At 43.9% G+C, this 25,959-nt stretch overlaps 1 protein-coding gene across 2 annotated transcripts in view; it reads right to left on the bottom strand.

Annotated features, from left to right (window-relative positions):
- DOCK10 (dedicator of cytokinesis 10) overlaps positions 1 to 25,593 on the bottom strand; it is a 227,440-nt gene extending 201,847 nt beyond the window's left edge. For both annotated transcript variants that reach the window (XM_045853121.1, XM_045853131.1), the window contains exon 1: positions 25,346 to 25,593. In XM_045853121.1, the coding sequence (XP_045709077.1) occupies positions 25,346 to 25,468 (123 nt within the window). In that variant the 5' untranslated portion in view covers positions 25,469 to 25,593. The remainder of the gene's footprint in view (positions 1 to 25,345) is intronic.
- Positions 25,594 to 25,959: the final 366 nt, after the last annotated feature.

The following is a 25,959-nucleotide window of genomic DNA, read 5'->3' as shown; positions in this document are numbered from 1 at the left end:
AAATACAGTTCCCACTTTTTTGGAGAAAAAGGAAAATGCGCTCTCAGAGCCAGAGAGGAGCTGACTTATACAGAAGAAGTCCCCACCTCTCGTCTCTGATTGGTTCATCCACATGCAAATGAGGACTCCAAATTTTCCCAGTTTGATTGGCCCAAAAGGCACTGTTCTGACTGGTCAGAGTGGGTTGGTCAGTGAAGAAGCTGATGGGGACGTAGCTGGGCAGCTCCAATGGGATGAAGGAAGTTTCAGTCGGACTGGTGGAAATGGGGTTCCAGGAACTCCTTTGTAAGGGCTGGTTCAGCCAGCAGACACAGTTCAGAGCAGGACTCTCCCTGAAATGCAGTTTGTGTGAGAGGCCCCTGTGCAGACATGGCTGCTGGGCTCTGTTTTTTAAATTTGATCCCAGTTAGCCGCCAGGAGTCCTTCTTAGTAGGTGTCTTCTTTCTCAGGGTCCACAGCTCCAATTTCATACACACACACACACACACAAAATTCCAAGTGCAGACACTTCCTCAACTTGCCACAGGTTTAGTAAAGGCTGGAGCCTCTCCATCAGTTTTCTGGACTCTGCTCTGGACTCGACCGTTAGGAACTGTAATCAGATATGATACTTTCACACAAACCAAAGGCTAAAATATCTTCAATGATCTCTTTGTTAAACAAGGGGCTTTGGAAAGCGTTTGGAGGCATGCATAACAACTAGGGAGAATATATAAACCACCCAAAATCTACTTCTAAGTTCATTTTATTTCAGTAATAATTTCAGACTAAATTCCATCTGCTTCCACTTTATTTTCAAAATGAGAAAGAGGGAGAAAATTCCCAAATCCTTTAATCTGCTTGTGTAGCAACATCTGTTTTCTCAGTTTCATACTCAGCTTTCAAATAATTACAGTGCCAAAAGAAGTTGGCTTTTCCATCGGATAATCAAAAAGAAATATTAACAATAAAACTAAAACTTAACAGTTGACAAGGCACATCAGTTTACAAAGCACTGATCTCAAGAGATGCTCACAACTAATAATAATAAGAATGGTTAACCATTTTGAACATCGACTGTATATAACAGAGAAAATGTTAAAATCACTTGTTCTTTAAAAAATATAATCTTCACAGAATCTCTGGAAGGCAGGTGTGATTATTGTCCCCATTTGTACAGAAGAGAAAACTGAAGCTTAGAAAGGTGCTGCCAGCTGCTTTCAGTTCAACCACCAGCTCTGAGCACCATTAGTGATACCAAAGTTGAGATAGAAAATCCAGCACAGGCTGTAGGGCTGTGGGGGGTGTGTGTGTGTGTGTGTGTGTGTGTGTGCACGCACACACGTGCGTGAGAGAGAGAGAGAGACTTACTTACATAATTTTCGTTTTTTCTCTTTCCTGTATACTTTAGCAACCTGCCACTTAGACAACAGCCAACATTTTAACATCTTCAGTTCCCTGCCTAGTTCCTCTTATGATGACATTGTGCAAATTTTTCCCCCCTTTCCATCCGACTCATCCCTCCTGCTGGTTGAACTCTCCTCCTTCCTTGCTCATCTGCGGATGGCACAAGCCCAGGATGCGATTCCCTCTCCATGATGGGAGATAGACAGCGCCCAACAAAAGAGCCATATCCAGCCTTCAGCAGAGTTTGGCTCAGCTCAGCTGGGGTAGGAGCCCACTTGGCATGACAGGGTCCCTGCCAGAGTTTCATCAGCGTGCACAGAAATTAAATAACAGCTTGATCTCCCAATGGAAACAAATGCCCCCTTTCTCTTTCAGGAACTCCCAGCTCCCAGCATGCAAGTATTGCTGTTAGTGAGGCTATTCCGTGTGATGGTGAGATTTTAAAGACATCTGCCACAAAGAAGTCACTATAGAATCACCCTTACAGAACTGTAGTTGTACTTGGGATTCTTTCCTCCTTAAATTTCTATTGTATCAAACTGCAAGATGAAACTCTACTAAATCATCATCTCTTCATGTTATTAAATGATAGCATTTACGATGAAATCCTTTTCTCTTTTTTTTATAAAGGAACTTCCTTTTACTTAATAGGAACTTTTTAACAAGTAAAGCTCTTCTCAACACAGGAACACCCAAAATATCATTTCGAAAGTTTCTCAGTGTCTCCAAAGTCCACATGCCAAAATCATTTTGTAACTGTAAGCAGTAGGTGATGTCATTAACAAATTCCCAGAAGTCAGAATATGAAGGTTATTTTTAAAGAGAAATAAGGCTTATAAACTCATTGGAAACAAAGTACAAAATCAAAATTCTCAAATAAAAGTGTGCATTTTAAACTGACATTTTGCCTCTGGGGATTTTAAAATGATACCATCTACTTTCTACTGTAACTAGATATCATGATAGACTAAATAATTTTCTTATATATCTTTTGGAGACAATGAGAAAGTTTTGAATGATATTTTGGGTGTTTCTGTGTTGAGAAAATGCTTAGTTGCTGAAAATTCTAATTAAGTAAAAAGACATTTTCTTATAAAATATATTTTTAAAGTAAAAATACTATAATATTGCTATTATAGCATTATAATATACTATAATACTAACATAATGACTATATTTTCTGTTTTGTAAGTGGTGAAATTAATCAGTTCACATTTATTGTTGTTAATTACTAATGTATTCAAGTTAAAGTTTAAAATTTTATTTTTGAGATATCTATCAATCATGGCTTTTGTTTGTCTTTAAATTTTTTTTTACCTATTATCTATTTGATTGGAATAATATGTTTTAAAATATTTTTCTCCTCTGCTGGTTCAGAAGCTCAACACTTTATTTTTCCTCTTAATTAACTATAGCTAAATTTATCATTTTTTTCTCTTCCTTATTTTAGTCTTCTAATTTCTCTGAATTTTTTTCTGTGTCAATCTGGTACTGCCTTTTAATATACTTGTTCTCTTTGAATTGAGTCTTGTATGAAGTTTATTCCTTCATTGCAGGGGATATAATTTTCATTTCCATGATTTCCAATTGGTTCATTTAAAAAATCTGTATGTTCTTGTTTTTCTATTCTTTATACAGATGTTAATTCTACCTTTGCCTCTTGAAGATTCTGGATTAAAAATAAACTCCTCTAATATAAAGGAACAAAAAAATACTTTAATGTGGCTATTATGTAGTTGACAATTGATCTCTACTGTTGGCCTTTTCTCTGAAGGTTATATAAAAGTCCTGTCTACTCCTTGGGTCTGGGTGGGGTCGGGGGGGAAGTTTAAAAGTGACCACTTTATGATCATTTAGGATTTTCTCAGTTTACTATATGATACGAAATTTATCCCAGTGGTATGTTTTATTAAACTTACTAAATATTCCCAATGAATAAGAATATGAAAATCAAAAAACATTTTTTCTTTTATTTTTCCCACAGAAGCTGCAAGACAGCCAAAACATACCTCCTTCTTCCCCAAGAACACAACTTTGCAGTTTATGCGACTGAGCGTGTCCTAAGTCCTGACTTCTCGGTGACGGCGGCGTTTTACTGCGACGCTCTTCAAGGAGTCTTTTCCAGATTGCACCGTTATTTCCACGTCATCAGGACCAAATGCATCTTTCAATTGTTGGCTTAAGGGGGAACTTTTCTTAGTGTTCGTTTTCCTCACGTGATCTGAAATTTTAGTCTACAGACTAATCTTGAGTCAGAGTTTGACGCTACTTTCCACCGCAGCCTGGTGACTCGGCCAGGGCTGAGAGGCTGCATTTCAGGAACTCAGCTGTCAGGAAGGAGACGGGGTGGGGGAGGAGCAGCTTTTTCTGGGCCTGTCCGAGGGCGGCGGAGCCCATTCCAAGGGTTTCCCCAGTTTTCGAGTGACTTCCTTCAGCGGGGTGCACTCAGAACTCATCACTCACAGGCGGTACCCTGGTCTACGCTGCTTCTGGCCTCTATTTCTTCTTTCCAGCGGTCCTCACTGTGTTGTGTTTCTGCTTCATTTCTATTTTTATTTAAAAGATTATTTTTATTTCTATACTTGGTAAGAGTAGGAAAGGTGGTGGGGGAGCCTTGAAAAGTCAACAAAGTAAAATAAAATGTCACTAACTAAAAAGAAAAGGGATCAACTAAAATAAGAGGCTTTTGGCCAAAAATTTTACTTAAACTCTTTAAGTTTGCGTTTTCCCACCATAGAGTTTCAGTGAGGCTTAAATTAGATGGGATTATTTTAAAATGACCTTATCTTAAAGTTCTTTTCAAACTATAAAGGCATAAAACTTTAGGTACTGCTCTTGTTTGTATGCATCTGGTCTACCCCATGGCTGCCATATTGAAAGTTAGAGGGCTTTGACAGGCTTCGTTAACAGGTTTGTAATTAGTATATAATTTGTTTTTTAAATGTCTTAATTATGACATTTTCTATATAAAAATATGCAAGTAAAAAGAAAAAAATAGTTGGTCTGCATGTGAAGATTTTCTGTTTTTATCTGGACTTCTACAACATACACAAAACTTCTTAGGCTTTATGCTTACAACAAGGGCCATTTTCAACAACATAATTTGTACTTGTGTAGAATCTGTTAAACAGGAAAAGAAATTGTGATATTTTGATATATGTAAGAAGGCAAATACCTGACTTAAAATCTAGTAGGTGGGGTTATCTAAATGTACATTCTTTCCCAAACAGCAAATCCTCTTATAGTTTTCATTTTCCAAGCTCAACCCCAAATCAGAACAACTAAAATTAAACCAAGAAAAGCTTTTGAAAGGATTTCCTAATCAAATCTCTTTTTTAATATTTTTTTTTATTTTATTTATTTATTTTTAGAGAGGGAAGGGAGGGAGAAGGAGAGAGAGAGGGAGAAACATCAATGTGCGGTTGCTGGGGGCCATGGCTTGCAACCCAGGCATGTGCTCTGACTGGGAATCGAACCTGCGACACTTTGGTTCGCAGCCCATGCTCAATCCACTGAGCTATGCCGGCCAGGGCTCTAATCAAATCTCTTGTTCAATAATTTCATTTTTAGGAAATGGCAAGAGTGAGTGGGTGATTCAGCCCAGCTTTGGGCCTTTCCAAAGGCTGTGTGTCAAGTGTAAGTCAAGGAGGTCAGCTTAGGATGAAATTAGCCCATCTTTTATTTATTTATTTTTTTAAGATAATGTAGACACAGGAACAAATCTAATTTTCATACTAAGAATCGAATGTCATAGGGAGAGAAACAGAAATAAGATTATCTTGCAGTGAAAGACAGACACACACACACACACACACACACACTGAGTGAGTGAGTCAGCTGTCTGACCTGCTACGCCATTCAGGGAAACATCTAAAAAAAAATATTCAGCAGGAACACTTCTATAGCTTGTCCATTTTCTTTTAGACCTCTAAACCATCTCTTAGTGATTTTTTTCTGCTTTGTCAAAAAAAAAGTAAATAACACTGTCCAGCCAGAGAAGTCAATAATTGGAGATAGGCCAACTAGTAAAAAAAAAAAAATAGCAAAAAGAAATGCTGGCTTTGCTGAATGTGTTTAAGCCGGCTTTCTCCTTTCAGACCTCCGCTAACAAAGTTAGGTTAATCACTGATGATATCACCAAGAAAACTGAATCAACCAAGCCTCGTGTTGACTGCGTTATCCAAGTAATCCTGGTCTGAGCTATAAATCTATTTATAATTGCATCTGTTCTTCCCAGTTCCTGCCGACAGAGAGCAGAGGCCACCTTCTGGTCACCAGCCCCATTCCCCGCCTTTCCAGCCAGTTTCTCAGCTGGAATAACATGAATTCACAGTCCTGGTGGGCTGGCGCGCTAGGTCAGGGCCGTCCCACAACTCATGCTTGATTTTCCACAACAGAAAGGAGCTTTAAGGAATAGTACCCCAACGTGTCAACTTGTTTTCCAAATACAGTACTCATACACTTTCACGGAAAAACACAGGATGTGAAAAATAATTTTTATAGCCCTTATTTTTAATGAAGTGTGTGGTCTTCTGTATTTATTCTGCATCTCCTATCCATCACGGAGACTCAATTTTCCATCTGTTTCTGAAGAGTTGGAAAGGAGGAAACCAGTGACCCTAGGACCACTGTCCCTTCCAGGACGCAAGCAGGAGGCTGGACGGAATGAGCCAAGCACAGCCCTTCTTCGCCCTCGCTCTCCCCTCGGGCGGAGCACCCAGCAGGTTTCACAGCAAGGCGGCAAGCTGCTTGCGGCTGAAGATGGGGGAGTTCTAGGCCCTTCCAAGTGGTCAGGAAAATGTACCTAAAGCTCTCTTAGGAATTCGCAATACTCTATCTCTGAATGGCTATACTTTTTCTAATCCCTTCTCTTTGAATTGTTTAAGAACACCTTGGTGAATATGTATGAGAGAAAAGAGACTTATGGTCTGGGCCCCTAGAGACCAACACTCTAGCCTTTTGTTCCTCGGGGTCTCTGCCGGGCAGCCCCCCCGAGTCCCAGGACCCCTGCTATTAAGAGTGGGACTTTGAATGAGGAAAGGCTGTCAACCTGACCACACGATGTGATCGCTTCCTGAACAGATATGGAGAAATACCACACTCCCCGACTAATACAGACTCTGGGTTTCCAAGATCTGAAACAGACGCTCATGGTTAACTAAAAAGAACACAACTGTGAATTTGCGGGTTGGCAACTTCAAAGCTCCAGAGAGTATGGTTTCATTTTTTTTTCCTGGCTATGAGACAAACCCTCAAGCCAATCCCACTTCAGTGTCCCATGCCCCCGCCTGGTTTTCTTCTGTAGACCCACTTTGGAATACTCCTGGCATCTACCCCCCCTTGGCTTCTCCCGTTCGGTTCCAGCTGTTTGATGCCTACAATTTCCTGTCAAACACAGTGGCCCGCCCCGCATTTCTCCGCCACCAGATCCTCCATTCTGAACCCGAGGGTTTATTCTCTCATCGCTGGAACCTCTTTCGGCACACATAGCCCTGGGCCCTCTGGCTTAGGTAGCAGGCTGGAATGTCAGGGTGAACAAAAAGATGGAAAAATTTTAACGTTCAGTTCTCATTCTGCAAAGCACGGTCTACTGATTTCATGATTATTAAGCTCCGGCTCGGCAGCCAAAATCTGCCTGTAAGTAAGGCAAGTTCCCATGCTTTCTGTCGGGCTATGTGACCAATTGACAAAAGCTAAACCAGCAAGCTGGGGCCCCGAAGACACGGGTGTCAGTTACAAGCATATCTGTGGACCATATGTTGTGCTTGCGCCTTAATTCCCCAGGAAGCCAGCTCCGAGGCAGACACAGAGACTCAACATATCTATAGTGGCCTGTCTGGGTGGGCGGGGCACTCACCTCCACGGCTTTCCATACTTTGAAACTTCCAAGGATTTAATGTTATGTTTCTTTCCCATTCTAGAACACTCACATTGATAATGATTTCTAAGTGAATGGCCTTGAAATCGATATCAAAGTATATAATAGTTTTAACAAGGCAGCTATAACATTTGTAGCTATATGGCCTAGGCGTTTTCTTGAGAATAAGACACAAGTTTATCTTCATCTGTCGTCAATATACTCTACAGAGCAGAACAGATGAGCCATTGCAAAGACCGGATAGATATGGTGAACACGTTGGTGAGGCACTAGAGGATGAATGAGCTAATCAGGAAGCGAAAAGTGAATCTGTTGTCAAACAACTTAACCCAGCAGCATATAATACTTTAAAAGCAACTTTCCCTGTATTGTGTTTATTACGATCATTCTCCAAAAATCATAGTTTATTACATTATTTGGATGAGCAAAAGTGACGATGGTTGCTGTGATGTATTCTGGAGGGGGGGTTCTGTCCTCTGGGTAGAGGTAGCTATTTTAAGATTCTAAGGGGGGGTGGGGGGGTAGGTGGAAGTGCCCAAGTGGGGAGGAATGGGTCAGGGAGAGACTTGGCTTGGGGCAATGGGTGCACAATGCAGTGTGTAGATGATATTTGGTGGAGTAGTACACTTGAAACCTGTATGGTTTTGTGAACCAATGTCCCCCCAATAAATTCAACAAAAAAAAGAGAGAAGACTCTAAAGGAGAGTTTGTCAACTTCATGGCAATCAAGAGATGATGTAATTTCATAAAAATGTGTTGTAAGTATCTCAACATGAGATGAATGAAGCAACACTTGCTACCATTTAAGGATAATCTCCACCTTCAGAAGTCTAATTTCTAACATACACCAGAGAATTTCCTCCTAGTAAGGGGAGTGGAACTGGTGTAGATTCCCAAGAATCTTGGGTTTCAGACATACTCACACCCCTCCTGCACTTCTATGAAAACAACTCCATAAACATGACGGAATGCATATGCGACATGGAAATATATTGTAGATATTATTTATTGTTTTAAAACACATCTGCAAAGATAAAATAATGAGCATTTCATTTGCAGAACTACACTTTCGGGGTGGAAAGTTGGGTAAAAATCAAGGGGGTCTGCTGGAGGTAAAGGGATTTGGAGAGTTTTGCCTTCTGCTGAGCAGTGAATGTGGCAGAGACCATAAGTGTCTGGCTCAGCAGTACCCTGTGTCCATCAGAGAACCTGACTAGGCAGCTGGCGAAACAGGGAGGAGACCCCCTTTCATCAGTCTTCCATGTCTACTAAAGCTAAGCAGATACTAATGCCTCCTCACCCCAACCTACGGCCCTGCCTACCAATGCCAGGATGCTCATTTATAATTATTTCCTCATCCGAAACTGTCCTCACTGTTTGTTTTAGTCAATGGTGTTTGTTTAAAGCACGCTGTTAAGGAAGTGGAGAAAGGTGAGAAAAAGATAAACTCAGGGAAGGATTTGTACGTGAAAACCCTGCATCCTTTAGGGTGGACCTTCATTCCGATTTGTGGTGAAGCCGCACATCAGATACTTGCAGCGGGTTCCTGTGACAGTCACGTGTAGCAGTAGATTTCCACTTGTTTGAATCTGCAGCTTGATTTCCTCATTCAGTTTAGACAGAAGGTAGACTAACCTGTCATAAGGGTTTGTTGTTATTGTTGTTTTATTTATTTCTCTCCCAGCTCTTTACCAAGAAATACAAATCTGAGTGTTGGGGTTCTTCAGCATTCTTAAAATAACTCCTAGAGATCAATAGTCATGTCAGTGTAGCAAAGCTGATGCAGTTCCTTTGGGACACTTGAGCCACCACGTAACATGAAGATGAGACCCAGCTCTTAAATAATTTAGGCTGTTCTACAAAGTTATAGGTAAATTTAAAACTTATTATAAAGTTATTTATGGGAAAGTTTTATAGACATTGATTTTCCACTTAGTAAGTAACAAAAGAATAGAAAGCAAGTTGGATTCTGTACTCAATACCGTTAAATTGCATTTTCCTAATTATGAATTTTTCCCATGATGCCCTATAATGCATACTGTTACAATGCACACACAGAGCATTTTACAATAGAGTACCTAAGGTTGTGAGTTCTGGAGCTTGAGTGTTATCTCTATCACTTAAAATTGTATAGTCTTGAGCAAGTTACTTAACCACTGCATGCTTGTGACTCTTGTTGGGTCAAATTGAGCTGCTCAGACGCTCCTGCAGGTGTCCTTTCACCTGTTCCTCGAAGGCTGAATCTTGGCAGCCAGAATCCACACAGTGGGGCTCCCTCGCTCAGCTCCCAGTCACAGCCCTGACTGACAGCAATCCTGCGATGGTAAAAACGAAGCTTCTCTATCAAAGTCACTTGCACAACCACTTACTTTCATACAGGCGTAGAATTTAACTGTTAACCTAAAGTCAAGAAGAATCTTCTAACATAAAAACTATATATTGCCACCAAAATCTGTCTCTGGAAGAATCTGAGACTTTGAAATTACTACATGCCTTTCAGGCTGGGTATTTACTATAATCCAAATGGAATGTGTGAGATATTTTTATGGTGTATAGTTTAATTTGATTTAAATGAAATCATTTGCACTAGAAATGCTTGAGCCAGGAACCTCTGTGGCCCAAATGTCCCTTTTGTCCCTAGATTTGGGCAAAATTTCAAATACTTGGAACTTTCCTAAATGGTAACACCTGCTTGCACTTACTGTTGTGAAGATCATTATGGACATTTGACACAGGACAGGTACGTGGTGAGTAATGAAGTCCATGCCCCTGATGCTGGAAGGGTACTGTTCCCATTTACCAACGTAGTTTTGAGAGAATGCTAACGAAACTTCAAAATACAACTTAAACAAACTCCACAAATTTCCTCCTACAAAACTGATGACCATCCAACCATTAATTCTGATGCCCTGGCTGACACGAACTCAAGTATCCCAAATACATGCCGCGTTGTCAGTGTGAAAAGGGAGCAAGAGTGGCCAGTAAACATATGAAAAGATGCTGCACTTCACCGGCAAACAAGGAACCCCAATGAAAACAGCAATACGATCGACACTACCTTTTACCCAACAAACGGCAGAACTCCAAGTCTGACAATAAGTTCACCATCAAGGAAGCGGTAGAAGGGAAAGTCTTTTGCTCTGCTTGTGCAAGCGGAGGGTGGGTTTGTGGAGAACAGCCTGGCAGTGCAGGGAACCCTCCGGGGACGGGAGAACTGGGGGTGAGAAGACGCAGGCAGGCTGCGGTGGGCAGACATGCCGCTCTCGGCCATTTCCTGAGCAGTGGTTTTATTTTCATTCTTTAAGGAGCAAATACATATTCTAGCTGATCTTTCCATCTATGAAATATTTCATAATCAAAAACAGAAAACCAGTATTTGCCACAGGTTGTGGGTACCCAGTGCAATCAAACTGACTGGGCTTTGGACTAAGAGATTAGGGAAGGATTCCTTGAGGACATGAAGAGTGAGAAGCGTCTGAGGAAGAAGGGTGAACGGGGCTTTCTGGGCTGGGGAAGACCAGCCATAAACGCCGAGGGCTTACAGGTGCATGTTGCATTGTCAGGTGCGCTAGGCCTTTGAACCAGGCAGCAAGGGGAGGCTGGGGTTTGGAACTGTTAGATCAAAGATCTTTAATGTGAACAATGGGGCAATTTCATGTCTCCATATTTTCCCCAGCAAACTGGATAATTCATAAAAAATTTAAGGCATGATTTATTGGAACTCACCGAAACTACAAAAACATGGGCTGGCAGGGAGCGGAAAACACTGGGCATGGTTTCAGTTTGAGATGAACTGCAACAACTCAGAAAACTCAGGAAAAAAGACACCAGATTTTATGAGGCAAGAAAATGTGATAAATGTGTTAGATACGGGTCCTGTTGAATTTGGAATAGCTGAGAGACCCCAGGATGGAGACATCCATAAGCAGAGCTCAGAAGCAGCATGCAAAGTGGAGGCAGAGTTGGAAGCATCAGTGCTGGGTGGGGAGTGAACCCATGTGGGAGGATGGGTCATGCAGGGAAGGTGGAGAGAAGAAACTCTAAGGCTAAATCTCTGGTGAACCTCATTAGGAAGCGGTTCATTTTTCCTCAAGGTGTCCCATGAACTGAAAATATATTGAAGAATTCTGGATCCACTCTTCTATGACCAAAATGCCCCGAGTCTCTGCTGATTGATATTATTTAAATGCCATTTGGAAAAATATTAAATGGTTCATTTCACTATCAGCTTACATGATAAAAGATAAAAGTTTCAGCCTATCTTTCTGAGTAATTAATGGTCATTGAATCTGCATACATGAATTGTAGACAACTTGTCTGATCTTAACACAGAGTATTTGGTCCTGCCCACCAGGGACCTCGGTATAGGATGCTGGAGAATATGGAGAAGGAAGTTCAGGGCAGGAGTTATGAGCTCTACCATGGAGCAAAGCTAGTCTCATACAGAAAAACGATGAGGCCTGGTCAGAGACAAGGCCCTAAACAGACTGCGCACAGCATTCACATTCCCTCGAATGCCCGAAGGAGGTCCCACTACTGTCACCTTAGGTGACCGCCTTCTGTCTACTGAGTCACAGTGCTGCTCATACCAAATGCCTGTTCCTAGGCACATGGGTGTAGAAACAAATGGGCCATTTTCTCCTTGGCTGGAATGATAACTATTCATTGTCAATGAATGTGAACATAGCTTTAAAAACTCAGGTATGTCATGGTTTGAGCCACATGAGAATTTCGTGTCTCCTTATTTTACTAAAATAAAAGCTCGGGTTTCCTAACTTGGATCAAAGGCACACAAATAAAAAGGGTCAGGTTTTGGACTGACTTCCAGTCTTCCACCGAAGACTTCCCTCCACTTTGCGTTAGGATCAGACAACAGGGAAGGTTTGCTCCTTTTCATAATCCTTCTAAGTGTGGTTTTGGTAGTTTCCCCAAAGATGTCAGACTCCGACCCCCAGAACCTGGGAATATGCTAACATTCATGGAAAAGAGGACTGTGCAAACGTGACCAAGTTAAGAACTTGAGAGGGAGAGGTCATCCTAGATTATCCAGGTGGCTGCATGTCATCACAGGACTTCTGAACAGGGAAAGAAGGCAGAAGAATGAGTCAGAGAGATGCACCACAGGACAGACTTGACTCGGCATCGCTGGCATTGAGGATGGAGAGAGTGGGCTGTGGCTAAGAAACGTGGGGGCCCTCTAGAAGCGGGAATGGCCCTCAGTTTACATCCTGCAAGGGAACAGGAAACTTGCTCCTAGCCACAAAAAACAAATCCTCGCCGACCATGCAAATGAGCAGAACACAGATTTCTCCCAGGAGGCTGCAGAAAGGGGCACATCCCTGAAACACCTTGGTTTTAGCCTGGTGGAACCCTACGCAGCTTCTCACCTACAGCTAAAGTAGTAAGATAATAGAACTGTGTTGCTCAAGCCACTAAATTTGTCATAATGTTTTATGGCAGCAATAAAAATCTAGTGATTGTGTTTGTATCTCTACAAAGTCGCAGAGGCCCAGACTTAGTCAAGTTGTGATCACTCTTCAGGACACTGACAGATTGCATGCCATCATGCCCATGCAAGATATCATGTCAGTGTACAGGACTGACACAGCCCAGGGACACAGCTGCTCCCTCCCTGCACTTGCAGACCGGAGGCATACATTTCTACCTGCTGCCGAATGCAAGACACACTGGCAGCAAACAACAGATAGCACCGACCTCACATGCTCAAGAATGAAACCACGCCCAAGTTTATAAGTATACGCATAACTATTGAGTCTAAATCTTACTCACTTTTACTGGAGAACCTCATAGAAACACAAGTCAATTCTAGACTTTGATGTTCTGATACTAAATCACACTTATGACCGCAATGGTGCGCTGGGCGGAGGGAGAAAGGTACTGGGCTGGAGATTTCTCACGGCCTTGCTCTGGGGACCCTGGCCGCACCCATTTAGACCTGCCCGTGATTCTGTTTCCTTCGCTCCTTTAGACCAAACTGTCCTTCGGTTCTGAATGTTTACGGTTATAGGACACCAGGAAATGCAGCACAATTTCTTTTTTCTTATTCACAACACATATTCCATGGAGAGTTGGTACATGAGTGCCGGGGGCAAGAATTCTTGGACGGAATTTAGCTTGAGGCAGTTGACAAACATTGAAAAGTTAAATATTCACTAGGAGCTTAAATGCGAGTCAGAGAATATTTTTGTGAACAGACAAATGTTTCCAATAAACTTACCAAAAGCGGTTACCAGTGGGTGGTAGGGTTGTGGGTGATTACTGGTGCTTTTCTTCGTGATTTTCTATATAATGAGTTATTAATTTAATGAAAGGAACAGAAGTTTAACAAGTGCAGATGTAAAAAGAGACTATTAAATGAAAATCAAAATTGAAAACAATACCACTACCCGGGGCACGGTTATTACAACGCTCTAAAACGGTGTCAGGGAAGAACCTTGACCTTCAGGAGAGACTATGTGTTCTTAAGAACTAAAATAGCTCTCACAGCCACTGATAAAATCATGTCGTTCTGGTGATTTATTAAGGGTCTCCTTGAAGATCTAAGCCGCTCTCCATTATGAGACTCGGAACGGACTGTGGTTGTCACAACTGTGTCGCCCACACTTCCCGAATTTTAATCAATCATTTTCTGTGCCCCGCGCAGAGCTTTATTCTGCCGCAGCCTCGGGACTGCTAACAGCATCAGTGGGAAGGACGATGACATCTCTGGCCACACAGTGAGGCCTGTGAGTGCCACCGAGGAGCCCCCGAGGTAAGCAGCTGGTGTTGGAATGATGGCAACACCTATTTGGCCGAATCTTATTTATTCAAGAGTAGGCATTCGTGCCAATGAACACTTAATCTTTTAAAAAATCTTTGAGTGGCCCTTTGAATTCAATTCCGTTTAGTTTATTTCAATTCAATGTGTTTACTGCAAACCAGGCACTTAGATTTCCTTTTGTCTAACCTGTACTTTTGTCATCTCTAAGGGTGACACACTTCCTTGCATTTAATGAGCAGTTAGTAAATACCTACTATGTGCCAGACATTTTTCTGCCTTGGGAGTATGGAAACAGTAGCCATGGTGCCTCTCTGTGAAGGTCTCTCAGGATACTGAAAATGTGAGAGCAAAACCATACTTCGGCCTCCTGGTCCCGGAGACGCACTGGGGACAAATGTCATGTGGATTTTGGTGAAGTGTGCCAGACATCAGACTAGCTACCAGCAAAGCCATGAGAAGTTGTCTCTGGAACCACTAGCCTCCCATTTCTACAGTATTTCTTTTATCCTACTGGACCAGTGCTCTTCTCCAAGGCACACTGCTAGGGAATTCATTTTGTTGTGAAATTAAATCAATGACCATCTTGCATATTTAAGGTTACTTTCTAATTGCTGAATGAAATCCCTAGTCCTTCTTAGGGATCTGCTTGCTTGGAGACCAATCTGGGAAGGGGGACTCTGCTGTCTTTCCAACACCCCAGACATCACACCATGGCGGGGACTGATCACACTACCTTTCTCAGGTGTGAGAAGGAGGGATTAGAGGCAGACACTAAAAAACAGAGACAGGACACAGAACTAGAAAATGAGACACTCTTGCTGCTTTTTGACGGCAGAGGGAAGGTGTGGAGCCTGCAGGATAGTTCATCCTCTCCCTGCCCTGGCCCGTGGTCTAGCCACGTGGCTGCTGCGAGGCTCATGGCACAGACATGGTGCCAGAGAGCTGCGATGGCAAAGGTCACACGTGGGAACCAAGAAACTCGCTCTTTAAAGCAGGTGGGTCTTCCTGTTCTTTCTTCCAGAAAGACAAAGAGGAAGTGAGACCACAGGCATGCCTTGGAGCCTGCATCAGCTCCGAAGAACCTGTCTTGCCCACCCTTGTCTCCATTGCCTGTCTTCTGGCCACTTCTCAAGCAGCCAGCCCCCTCCTTAGGTATGCAAACACCGTTCCCTTCCTCACACCCTCAGATAACCACTTTATGCCGCCATTGTCATCACTGGAATACAAATACGTTTGTAGGTTATTTGCACCAATTCTTCCAGTGGCTAACATCAGATCTCTTAATCAATAATGGTGTTATTAAAATGAAAACAATTAATCTTCTATGGAAGCCTCTTAAGAAGAATAAGACCGCCTAGATCTTTAGAATGAAAGCATCTTTGAAGGTCTTAGTATCCAACCTTCCTGTACTGAAGACAAGGAAATTAACTCTTCCACCCTCCAAAAAAAGACTTGGGCAAGGTTACACAGCCTGGAAAATACTGCTTCCTAATGATAAAAAGATACATTTTTCTAACTGGTGGCTGGCAGCCACCTAATGGCCTTGACTTCAAAATTTGAAGTTAATGAATGAACCTTCCCTCTTAGCTCTCAGAAAGGTCCTGAAAGAAACTTACCTCTCTGCGTTTCAGCTCACCAATAAATTTTATCATTACCAGTGACACATATGAAAAACTTATAGCTATGTATACAGATATGCTTTAAAGCAAACTAGTTTTCCTTTGAAGATAAAATCTTCTTTTGAGTAAAGGTCTGATTTTAAATAAATGTAAAAAACATAAAAAATAAGTAACTTGAAACATTAGTTCTCCATATTTGAATTTTCTTCTTCAAAGAAGTCATTGAGCTCCAACATCACTTTCATTTTTTTTTTTTTGTGAAGGTTACTCGGCTACAGTCAATTTCCATTTTCTCATTTGAAAACTGACAACCCCATGACAAAGGGGTCCTTAAGAGCTAAGCAAACAAACAACGTGTGTTCAAAGTTCATTATCATATTTCATTGAACAGTACATTTTGTTAAGGTTTCTGTTTGTTTGTTTGCCAAGTCAAATGTTCATGCCTGGGATCTTTTTATAGAATGTGTGATTGGAAAGGCCAGAAGTCCTTGGTCATTTTGACAGTCTGAATTAGTCACTTAAATTGGTAATCACTAAAATAATTATGTGAAGAAAAGCTCATTGTGCTGATCATAAATGGTGCCCTCATTTTAAATAGGCCCCCTCCCCGGATCCTATTCTCAAACGCTGCCGTTTTGGCATTTCACTTAAATGCAAAAGCTGCCAAGCTTCCAAATTCTACATGTCAGGGAAGGAGGTACGCTGACATTGAATTCCAGGGACTATTTTCACATTTAGCAGCACAATTATAGATACTTTTGATGATTTGGGCCCATTAATTCTTCTCGTCTCAGAGGCAGACACTTCCACTTCAACTGCAAAATATTAACGTTTTCAAGAGCAAGTGTTTTTCTCGATTGCCGCTAACTCGCTCACAGTCATTACACGTTATTATTTCTGACACTGCTTAATGTAGGTCACCACGTGGAGGCCGGCAACCTCCGGCCTTTCTTTCCAGCCCACTGACACGTCTGTGACAGATGAGAGGCACACAAATCTCACTTCATGGGTGGGAAAAAAGCTTTCTCATTTGCAAACATGAACACTAAAATCAGGACTACTACAAAAGGTAATGTAGCAGCCATCATGCTGCAACCCAACCACTCCATGCTCGTGGTGCCAGAGATGTACTTCTACAGCCTGAGAATAATCAAAGGCTGCCCTTTTAGGGTTAAAGGAGTCTTTGTTTGCAAAGCTTAGCCTGCTCTGTTTCAGGCCTGTGCTTCGTAAGTGCCATCGCGTCCAAAGTTGGGGCCACTGCCCATGGCCCGTGCTGCTGAGAGGTCATAAATGAAAAATTGTTAAGCAGAGCAAAGGTAGCCACACTATTCTCTCATTAAGAAACTGCTCTTACAAACCTCTTCCTGTGGCTAGCACTCTGAGGTTTCCTTTTTTCTCCTTGTTCTCTCACATGGATGCTAACTGCATGTTTAATGAGACCTGCTGGCCTGCCTGCCTGGTGGAACTGGTCAGCAGGGCAGAGCTGTCCCGCAGAACAGACTGCCTGTGTGTGACTCCTGGATCCGTCAGCGACTCGTCATCTGATGCAGGGCAAATTCCTGATTTCTAAGTGTCTCTTTCCTCATCTCTAAAACAGGAATAAAAGTCTTTTGCCATAGGGTTGTCACGAGGCTCAAAAAAGATTGTACAAGTAAAGGACTCGGCACACAGGACGTGTTCAATATCTTTCTATATAATTGCGTTTCCACCACTTACTAAGTAGATGGTGCAGATGACTCAAGGAGCAGTATCATTAGCAAATACTGACAGCCTGGAAATTTTTGTCACAATTCCTGTCTCTCACTGACTCAGGGCATCCAGCCCACTCTCCTAACTTTCCTCCAGCACCTCATTTACAGTGAGAAGGGAGACCTCTCTGCCTCATTTTCATGTTGTAGATCAAGTGTCAAAGTGGTGAAAGAGACCAGTTTCTGGCTGCCAGTGGCTCTTTTATTGAAGGCAAGAGGGCTGGCAAAGAGAAACAAGAAATTAACTAAGTGGAAAGATCAGCGTAGGTAATAACAAGAGGCCTGAGGAAAAGGAAGCAGAAGAACTAAAAAGAGCAGGCAGCGGCAGAGAGAGGCTGGGGAAAATCCTTCAATTTGGTGACTCAGGATGACCTTCCAGAGGAGGTGACATTGGAGGAGTGACGCTGCAGAGCATGAAGGATGAGAGGGAGAGACCACGGGCAGAGAAAGGGTCAGTGCAAGAACCCAGTCATCTAGTCCCCTAAGTTGACAGATCGGGGAACTGAGACTCCCAGAAGAGAAGGGACCTCTAAAAGCGTCACAGGCCAGGGATGGAATTCTGTTCTCCACACTCACAGGCCCTGACACTTCCTGTGCCAGCTGCCACTCACTGAACATCCATATGGCCAAATTTTTCAAAATATATGAGGACACCTCCCCTTGGAGGGTCAAGGAGAGGGGAGAGCATCCCGAGACAGGGGTGGAGGGGAGCCCATCAAAGTGCCCTGGACCCCATGACAGCCTATGGGTGAGTCAAGGTCTTTAACTCCACAGAATCCCATCCCTGGGACATTCGGGTATGAACAAGAAAAATCATTCTTTTCTGAGACTTAACAAGTGTAAGAGAAAAGAAACATGTGCATCCTTTTATGATTCCAGGAATCAGACTTTATGACATAACCAATTATTTTCCATGTGGTAGCGACATAAATGTTATAAAGCAATAAGGAATCACCACTGCACAGCCTTCATGAGATTCTGTTTTCACATCCTCTGGCCAGTGGGTTAGCACCTGCCACACACGGCAACACATCTCCAGGGCTGTAACCCAGGGCAGACCTTCAGCAGTTTCAGAGTGCAAGCATGTCACGTACTTTATGGAAATTGTTTTCTTAACCTAGAAGCTTAATTTAAGTTCACAGTACAATGAAGGTGCTAGATGAAGGAGGAAATGTAACACAAAATAAAAGGGACTTCCCTAAAGTTACGTCTCAATGAATCGATCCCATTTTCACTCTTAGATGGTCTAAATGTTGTTACCTTTGCCTCAAGGGACTCTTTCAAAGAACTGCAGAATAAACCACATTGTAATGGATCGTCAGACAGTCGCCTTTCCTGACAATATACTGCAAAAATAGGGCTAATGTTGCTTAGTTCCATGTTTCCCCAATTTTAACGTGCTTGTGAAATCACCAGAGGATCTTGTTAAAATGCACTTTCTGATCCGGTAGGTCCACAGGGACCCAGGCAAGGGACTTGCCTAGAATTCTGGATGCCTAACAAGCTTCCATCACAAGCAATGCCTGTGCCGCTGGCCCGTGGAGCACGCTGAGTGGTGAGGGTCTATCACTGCCTCGTGTCGCCCTCTATGAAAAATCACAGAAATAATTTCCCTTGTCTCTTGAGTCTCAGTACACATTAAAATTAAACCTGTCTAGAGCAAATTATCTCCTTTTATCTCCCAGACCTCTTAATCTCATGGATAATCCTGTTTCCCTCTTTGACTTGGCCACTAGGAAGCACCTTTAGCAGAGTAAATATCACAGGGCTTTGTGCTCATGCGTTTTACCTACTGATCTTACTCCACTGGCTTTCTCTTGGCTACATCTAACTTTCCTAACGTTGCTTTTTGTTGTTGTTGCTCATACTGTTTTTTACCCCTTCATTTACTGTATTTTTGTTGTCTTATATCTCTCTTTGTAAAATACTTAGCACCCCGCCTTCAAATGGGATAGTGTGTGAGCAGAGATCCCAACCTAACCCGGATGAATGGAAATATGAGCTCAAGAACATAGAACGCATTGGTAATTTTCAGGCACTTGCTGGAGCTGGGTGAGGGGGCTGAGCGTGAAGAGGGAGCTGGTCCTGGAAGAAAAGCGGACTTGGGAAGATGCCGTTGGAAGCAGCTACCACAGTGCAAGGTTAACCCTCTGCTAGTTACTATCAGGTTACGGAAGAGATCACAAGTCAGTTGCTTCGACACTATGCCAGGCACTTTGTAGGTTGTCCAAAAATGGTTTATCATAGTACATTTACGGCTGCTCTTTTCTTGTGCCAGGCCTTCCAGAAAAGGGTGAAGGAAAAGACAGCCCAAACCCATACACATGTACCCTGTCTTGTTGTTCTTGGACCCAATGTCGTTACCATTTCTTTTTAGAGTTGTTTCCGCCATGCCCTTGAGAAGTCAAAACCGTTAGTCGACACAGTCAGTAACATTCAACATTAATCTAGTAAACTATGTCTGTGTTGACTTCTTCATCAGGCAAGGGACTTTCCTCACATGGAAACAAATGTGCGACTTCTGCTCAAGTCTGCGATGCCTGCTAAAGTGTAAATACCCTTGTTACGAAAAGCCCTTCCCGAGACGAAGCAACAACAGAAGACTGTACTGTGGATGCCAAACAAACGGGCCTTTGCTTTGCACATTGTTTTTAACCGTAGACACTGACAGGAAAACAAGTGTTTCATTTTCGTTCAGGCCCCTGTTTGCATCTTTTCCTCTTACCCCCAGCACATGACTTTTTGTAACATCTAGAATTTCCCACTCGTTTTTTCAAAACTCCTCCCACCCTATTCAAATAACACAAAGTTCAGAGGGAAGGAAATTCTTTCTTCTAGGAATTCCTCCTGCTCCTATAAAAATGTGTGTGTGTGTGTGTGTGTGTGTGTGTGTGTGTGTGTATAATCATTACTTCTCAGCCACAGAGCTTTGGTCTGTCAAATGTTCTGCTGCTTATTCAAAGTTCCTTAAAATATCAAAAAGTGTGTCATTGGTGAAGACAGAAAGTTGGGAAACATCGCATCAAAGCGAGGACACGGAATTTTTGTGCTTGTTGAAGTCAGTAGTGTCCTCTCTTCACTGCTACTCGTCTCTGGGTGGGTAGGGAGGGACAAAACCTGTGGGTACAGCCACTTCCAACGGGATGTTTCCTTTTTAAAAGACGTTTATAAAGTTAAACACAGGTTACAATGAGTTGCAGAGGAATTTTTGCTGTCACGACAGAGTAAATACCACGCGCATGTTAAAGAGTGCATGGAAATGAAGTGGCATGCTCTGATCTGGAAATACACAAGTTTGGACGCAGTGATGACGCCGTCGTGAGTGACCCCCACCAGTCTTTGCGCTTGCTCTCCTTCACCTGACCCCTGTAGCTCTCTCCCTGTTACTCAAAGCCTTCCATGACTCCAACTCACCCACTCACATTCCATAGATAAAACTCCAGTTCTCTTAAGCGACAGAGCTGATGGGTTAGCAAAACCTAATCTATACTTTTTAAAGTATTTTCTTCTATCAGAAAAATACACAGGGTCCAGCACAGATAAGGCCCCCTTTTTATTACAAAATCTTTTATTATAAAATCATAAGCATGCTGTAACATAACAATATTACACTCAAGCACACCATATGACATTTTAGGTGAAATGCTTAAATTAAAACTATAAATTATCACACCCATCTTGTTACCCTACCAACCACACTCAAGCAGGCCTTACTTCTGCTGGACTCTGTATACACACAAGTGTACAAATCCTAGGTTTATAGTTTAAGGAAATGTAGAAAGTGGTCTAAATGAACAAATCAGTGCAAAAGTACAAACACACTCAATACATTTTAAAAGAAAGGCTTCTTACAAAAAAAGTTCTCTAATTAGTAGCATTACAATTTTGAGGTCAACATAGTATGTACATTCAAGCAAAGTAATAAAACACTCAGGCCCTAACAGGAGGAAACTGTTTCTAATTATGTTCAAACTGAGATTTTGCTCTAGGGGAGCGTGCGTTGGGGGACCGCCGTGAATAGCACATCAGCAAATTACATAAACTTCACTCGATCCTGCCATTGGCCTTTGCCCAAGTTACGATTCACTTACTGTCTATTAAAAAAAAAAAGCTTCAGGCCCTGGCTGGCGTAGCTCAGTGGATTGAGTGCGGGCTGCGAACCAAAGTGTCGCAGGTTCGATTCCCAGTCAGGGTACATGCCTGGGTTGCAGGCCATGACCCCCAGCAACCACACATTGATGTTTCTCTCTCTCTCTCTATCTCCCTCCCTTCCCTCTCTAAAAATAAATAAATAAAATCTTTAAAAAAAGTTTCAGATAACTCAGGAGCAGATATGTCTCTTTTCAAAAGGTATGGCTTTTTTTCATAATTGTTCTTTATTATTGCTTCTTTTTTTCTTTTAACAACTTCATTAAGATATCTTTGACATATAAAAGTTACATATATTTAAGAGTACAACTTGATGCTTTGATCTACACATACAATATGAAAAGACCACCACAACCAAGTTAAATAACTTATCCATCACCTGTACATAATTACCATTGTATGGGGAGAAGACTGAATTAAAGACGGATCCTCTTAGAAAATTTCAAAGACACAGTAGACCATTGCCAACTGCGGCCAACCATGCCCCATGCCATACACGGGCCCTCCAGAAGTCAACCGTCTTGTGTAACTGGAGTCTGTATGCTCTGGCCCGTATCTCCTCATTTCTCCCTCGCCACTCACCCCCCATCCCACCTCAGCAATCACTGTTCTACTCTTTGCTTCCCGGAGTTCTAACATTGGATATTCCACATATACATGTTGTCATGCAGTATTTGTCTTTCTGTGTTTGACTTATTTCACTTAGCATGCCCTCCAGGTTCATCCACATTGTTGTAATTGGCAGAATTTCCTTTTAAAGGTCGAATCATAATACACACATATACATATATGCATGCTGCATACATGTGTATATACAACACATATACAAATATGCGATGCCTATACATATTCATAAGTATATGTGTGTATATGTGATGAGCATGTCATATACACTCATATGTCATATATACAGACATATGCTTGTATATCATACACACACATATCACATTTCCTTTATTCACGCATCCCTTCACAACATCTAGGTTATTTCCATATCTTGACTAATGTGAAGAACGCTGCAATGAACGAGGCTGTGCAGGCATCTCTTTGCAATCGTTATGAAGAAGGATGCAAAATTAGGTGGGCCCCAACCAGCAGTGAGCTTTCACAGAAGCCTACTGCAGTGTCTTGGGTAAAATCTGAAATCAAGTTTGCCTTGGTGCCTCCCTCTCCTTTCCTCAGCCGCCGCCCTGCAGTGGGCCCCCTGGTCAGTGACTCACTCAGCATGCTGTGCTCTCTACTCTCCGTAATCCAAACACATGTTGAAGCTCTCTTGTCCTGTGTGCATGTGTGTGTGACAGTGATACAAACATATAGAAACAGACACTCTCGGAGTCCAAAACTACCTTATTAATCTGACAATTGCAACTATTCATATTGGATAAAGTGGAGTTCTAAAGCTACAGCAATCTCTTTGTAACATTCTGGAGCATTTTGGTCCCCAAACAGGGATTTTGGAAAGGACAAGACAGGTTTTCTCAGCCAAACCTCCTAGCGCCCCTCAAATAGTTTTCAACAGATGACACCGTGTCCCAATCAAGCCGTCCTACTCGATTGTACTGAAGTGGGCTAACCATAATCTTCCCCTGCCCTATTAGTTTTACCCCTTGACAACCAGGACTTGACTTGAAGTAACAAACGTAAAGAGTCCTAAGGGATTGGATCCGTTTAAACTAAGACCAGCCTCCACCACACAGTCCAGTGACAAGGCTTGAGGTTCAGAAGGGATGCTCTGCCATCCAGAACCCCATGGAGTTTGGGTGCCAACTCGGAGAACCCATCACTGAATAGCATGGAGTGCAAAGTGTGTGTCTTCTTGTGGCCAAAATCCCTGCCAGTGCTGCCTGACTAGATGTGTAAGATCCATGACATGCCTTGGCAAAAGCTAGTTCAGGAGTGTTGGCCAAGGTGCTGAATCGTGGGAAGGGAGGCAGGAACACCTTTGCTGGTGAATCACCCCCCACCAACTCATTTTAAGACGTTGAGCTCATTCATTTTGACAAGATACCCTAGGGCTTCAAATCTGATGTAAATTTGGTGAAGGTGATGTGTGTGTGTGTGTGTGTGTGTGTGTTTGTGTAGAAGGGTGTGCGGGATGCATATTCTTTATAGAAATTCCAGCAGCACACCAACTCTAGAACCCACTTAAAAACAAAGCACATTTAGAGTTGTTTATTCCAAATGAATGTGACCTATACCTCCACACTTCTCTATCAGATTGTTACTGACATTTGCAAAAAAAAGAGAATCAATTGCAAAATAAAACTATTGTAGATCAAATGGCAGAGAACCCATAGCCACAATCCTGAAGAATAATTCAAAAGTAAAGCCCATTTTCTACGCATGCCCACGGATTTCCTTATTATTTCTACCTTTACTCAAATTGAACCTTTTATTCAAATACTTTTTTTTTTTTTTTTGGCAGCTTATCCTCCCTGCCCCGAAAGCGAAAGCGGGCATGCTGATATCAGAACTACAGGGTTGGCTAACAGTCGAATCACCCGTGAATAACTGCAGACGGCACCCCGTGGTAAATGAAAGTGAAGGCATCCTGGCCCCCCGAGTCGTTTTGCACCGCCGTGGCCCCCTCGCCCATACTGGCAGCTGACGCCTCCTCCCTCTGCCAGGCCATTAGCTTCCGTTCTGTTCAACTTTCTGACCTCTAGCTTTAGAGACAAGTCCTGGCTGTGGGAACTGGCTCTGGGTAGCGCTTGGCTCCCTCCCGATGGGTGGCTGGCACGAGGAACACTTTCTTTGACACTCTTAAAAGAAGCCTAAGGATATTTCCTGGCAAAAAGGAAATCGAAACCCACAACGTGGGATTCCGGTCCAGCAAAGGCTGGCCAAGAGGGCAGTGTGGCTGTTGAGCCCTGGTCTTGCTGGAAGGCTGTTTCCTTTGGCTTCCCTTTCCCTCCAGAGTGGATTTTTTTTTCTCTCTCTCTCTCTTTTGACACTTCCAGCCCGGAGTGTGACACCTACTGGAATTTATGAGCAGCTGAAGAGGGACGGATATGATTTGGGCACCAGGCGAGAACGGCTGGCTTCTGCCCCAGGATTTCCCGCGGAAATCACCCAAGACTTAGAAGGCGTTTCAATAAGGAAGTAACCAGTAAAGTGATCTTGGCGGGAGAGCCCCGAGAACATCTTAGAAAAATACCAGACACCACTGGGTACTGTGGAGATGTCCACGCCTCCTTCAGCCCGCTCCCCCTGGCCTTTCTGGAGTGATAGAAGGTGGTCTGCGGGTATTTCCCCAGTGGAGGGGGAGGGATGCGAAGTACATTGATTTCCCGGATAACGTTAACGTGGGGGTCCCAGCTTCACATCCCGCGAGGACCTCAGACCACCACCTCCCTTCATTGCGCACTGGTCGCTGGGCTGAGGGTGGCGCGCAGACCTGTGAACCGAGGGGCTCGGTTCAGTAGGTACCCCCACCCCTCGGGTCCCTGGCACTTCACCAGCTATCGCCCCACGAGGCATTCCCGCCACCTCCCCACCGCCTCAAACCCGTACACATCGTCTCCCACGCTGCGCTTCTGCAGCCCGCGCAGCGGTTCCTCCGAGTGTCCCAGGTCCCCAAACGCGCCCCGGTTCTCACGCGTCGGTGGCACTGCCTCGCGGAGGTGGCGCTACTAGGAGCACGAGCAGAGGCGGCGCGGGAGGGAGTGCGGGGGTGGTAGTGACAGGGGGCAGGGGCGCGCTGGGATCTGGCGGAGGCCGGGCTCGGGGTCCCTGGCCACCCGGGGCGCGCGGGGAGGCGCGGAGGACCCGCTGCGGCACTCACCCGCTGCTGCTGCCGACTGCTGACGGCCACGGCGGCGGCGGACGCGGCGCTGTGCCGGAGCTCGGCCGCCTGCCCGGGTCTCAGCAGGCTCCGGGTGAACCTGCGGGTCCGCTCCACAGCCATCGCGGGCCCGCGCCGACCCCGCCGCGGTCCGGGAGTGCGCGTCCCTTCGGCCTTCCCAGCGCCAACCTTCTCTACCCACAGCCGTTCAGGAAGCGGAACTCGGCGCCTTTGCCCCCCTCTTCCTCGCTCTACTCACTAGAGGCGGGTTTTTCTCTCCTGAAACCCCACTTCCCCACCCCCTTCTCTCGCAGAAGCTTCTCGACGACTTTCCAAACTCTGCTCTCCTCCCGGCGCACGCGGCCAACTCGGCGAGCGGCCCCGACCCCGCGGCCGCGCCTCCGGAGCTGGGGGCGCACGGCGCACGTGGGGTGGTTCCAGCCCGCGCCACCCCCGGGCTCAGCTGGCTGGCCCGGGCTGGCCCCGCCACCCCAGGGACGGCAGACCACGGGGCTCCGGGCGGGGCCTGTCCGCGGCCCTGGTCCCCATTTGGGGAGCTCTGGCCGCCTTTACTGATTTGGCTCAAACCAGCCCTTCGAAGTCTTCCTTGCCTG

This window comes from Phyllostomus hastatus, unplaced genomic scaffold (assembly GCF_019186645.2).
Source record: "Phyllostomus hastatus isolate PE091 unplaced genomic scaffold, TTU_PhHast_1.1 phas_contig_137, whole genome shotgun sequence".
Taxonomy (NCBI): Eukaryota; Metazoa; Chordata; class Mammalia; order Chiroptera; family Phyllostomidae; genus Phyllostomus; species Phyllostomus hastatus.
Note: the sequence above shows the minus strand (reverse complement) of the source record. Positions and strands in the feature narration are given on the sequence as shown.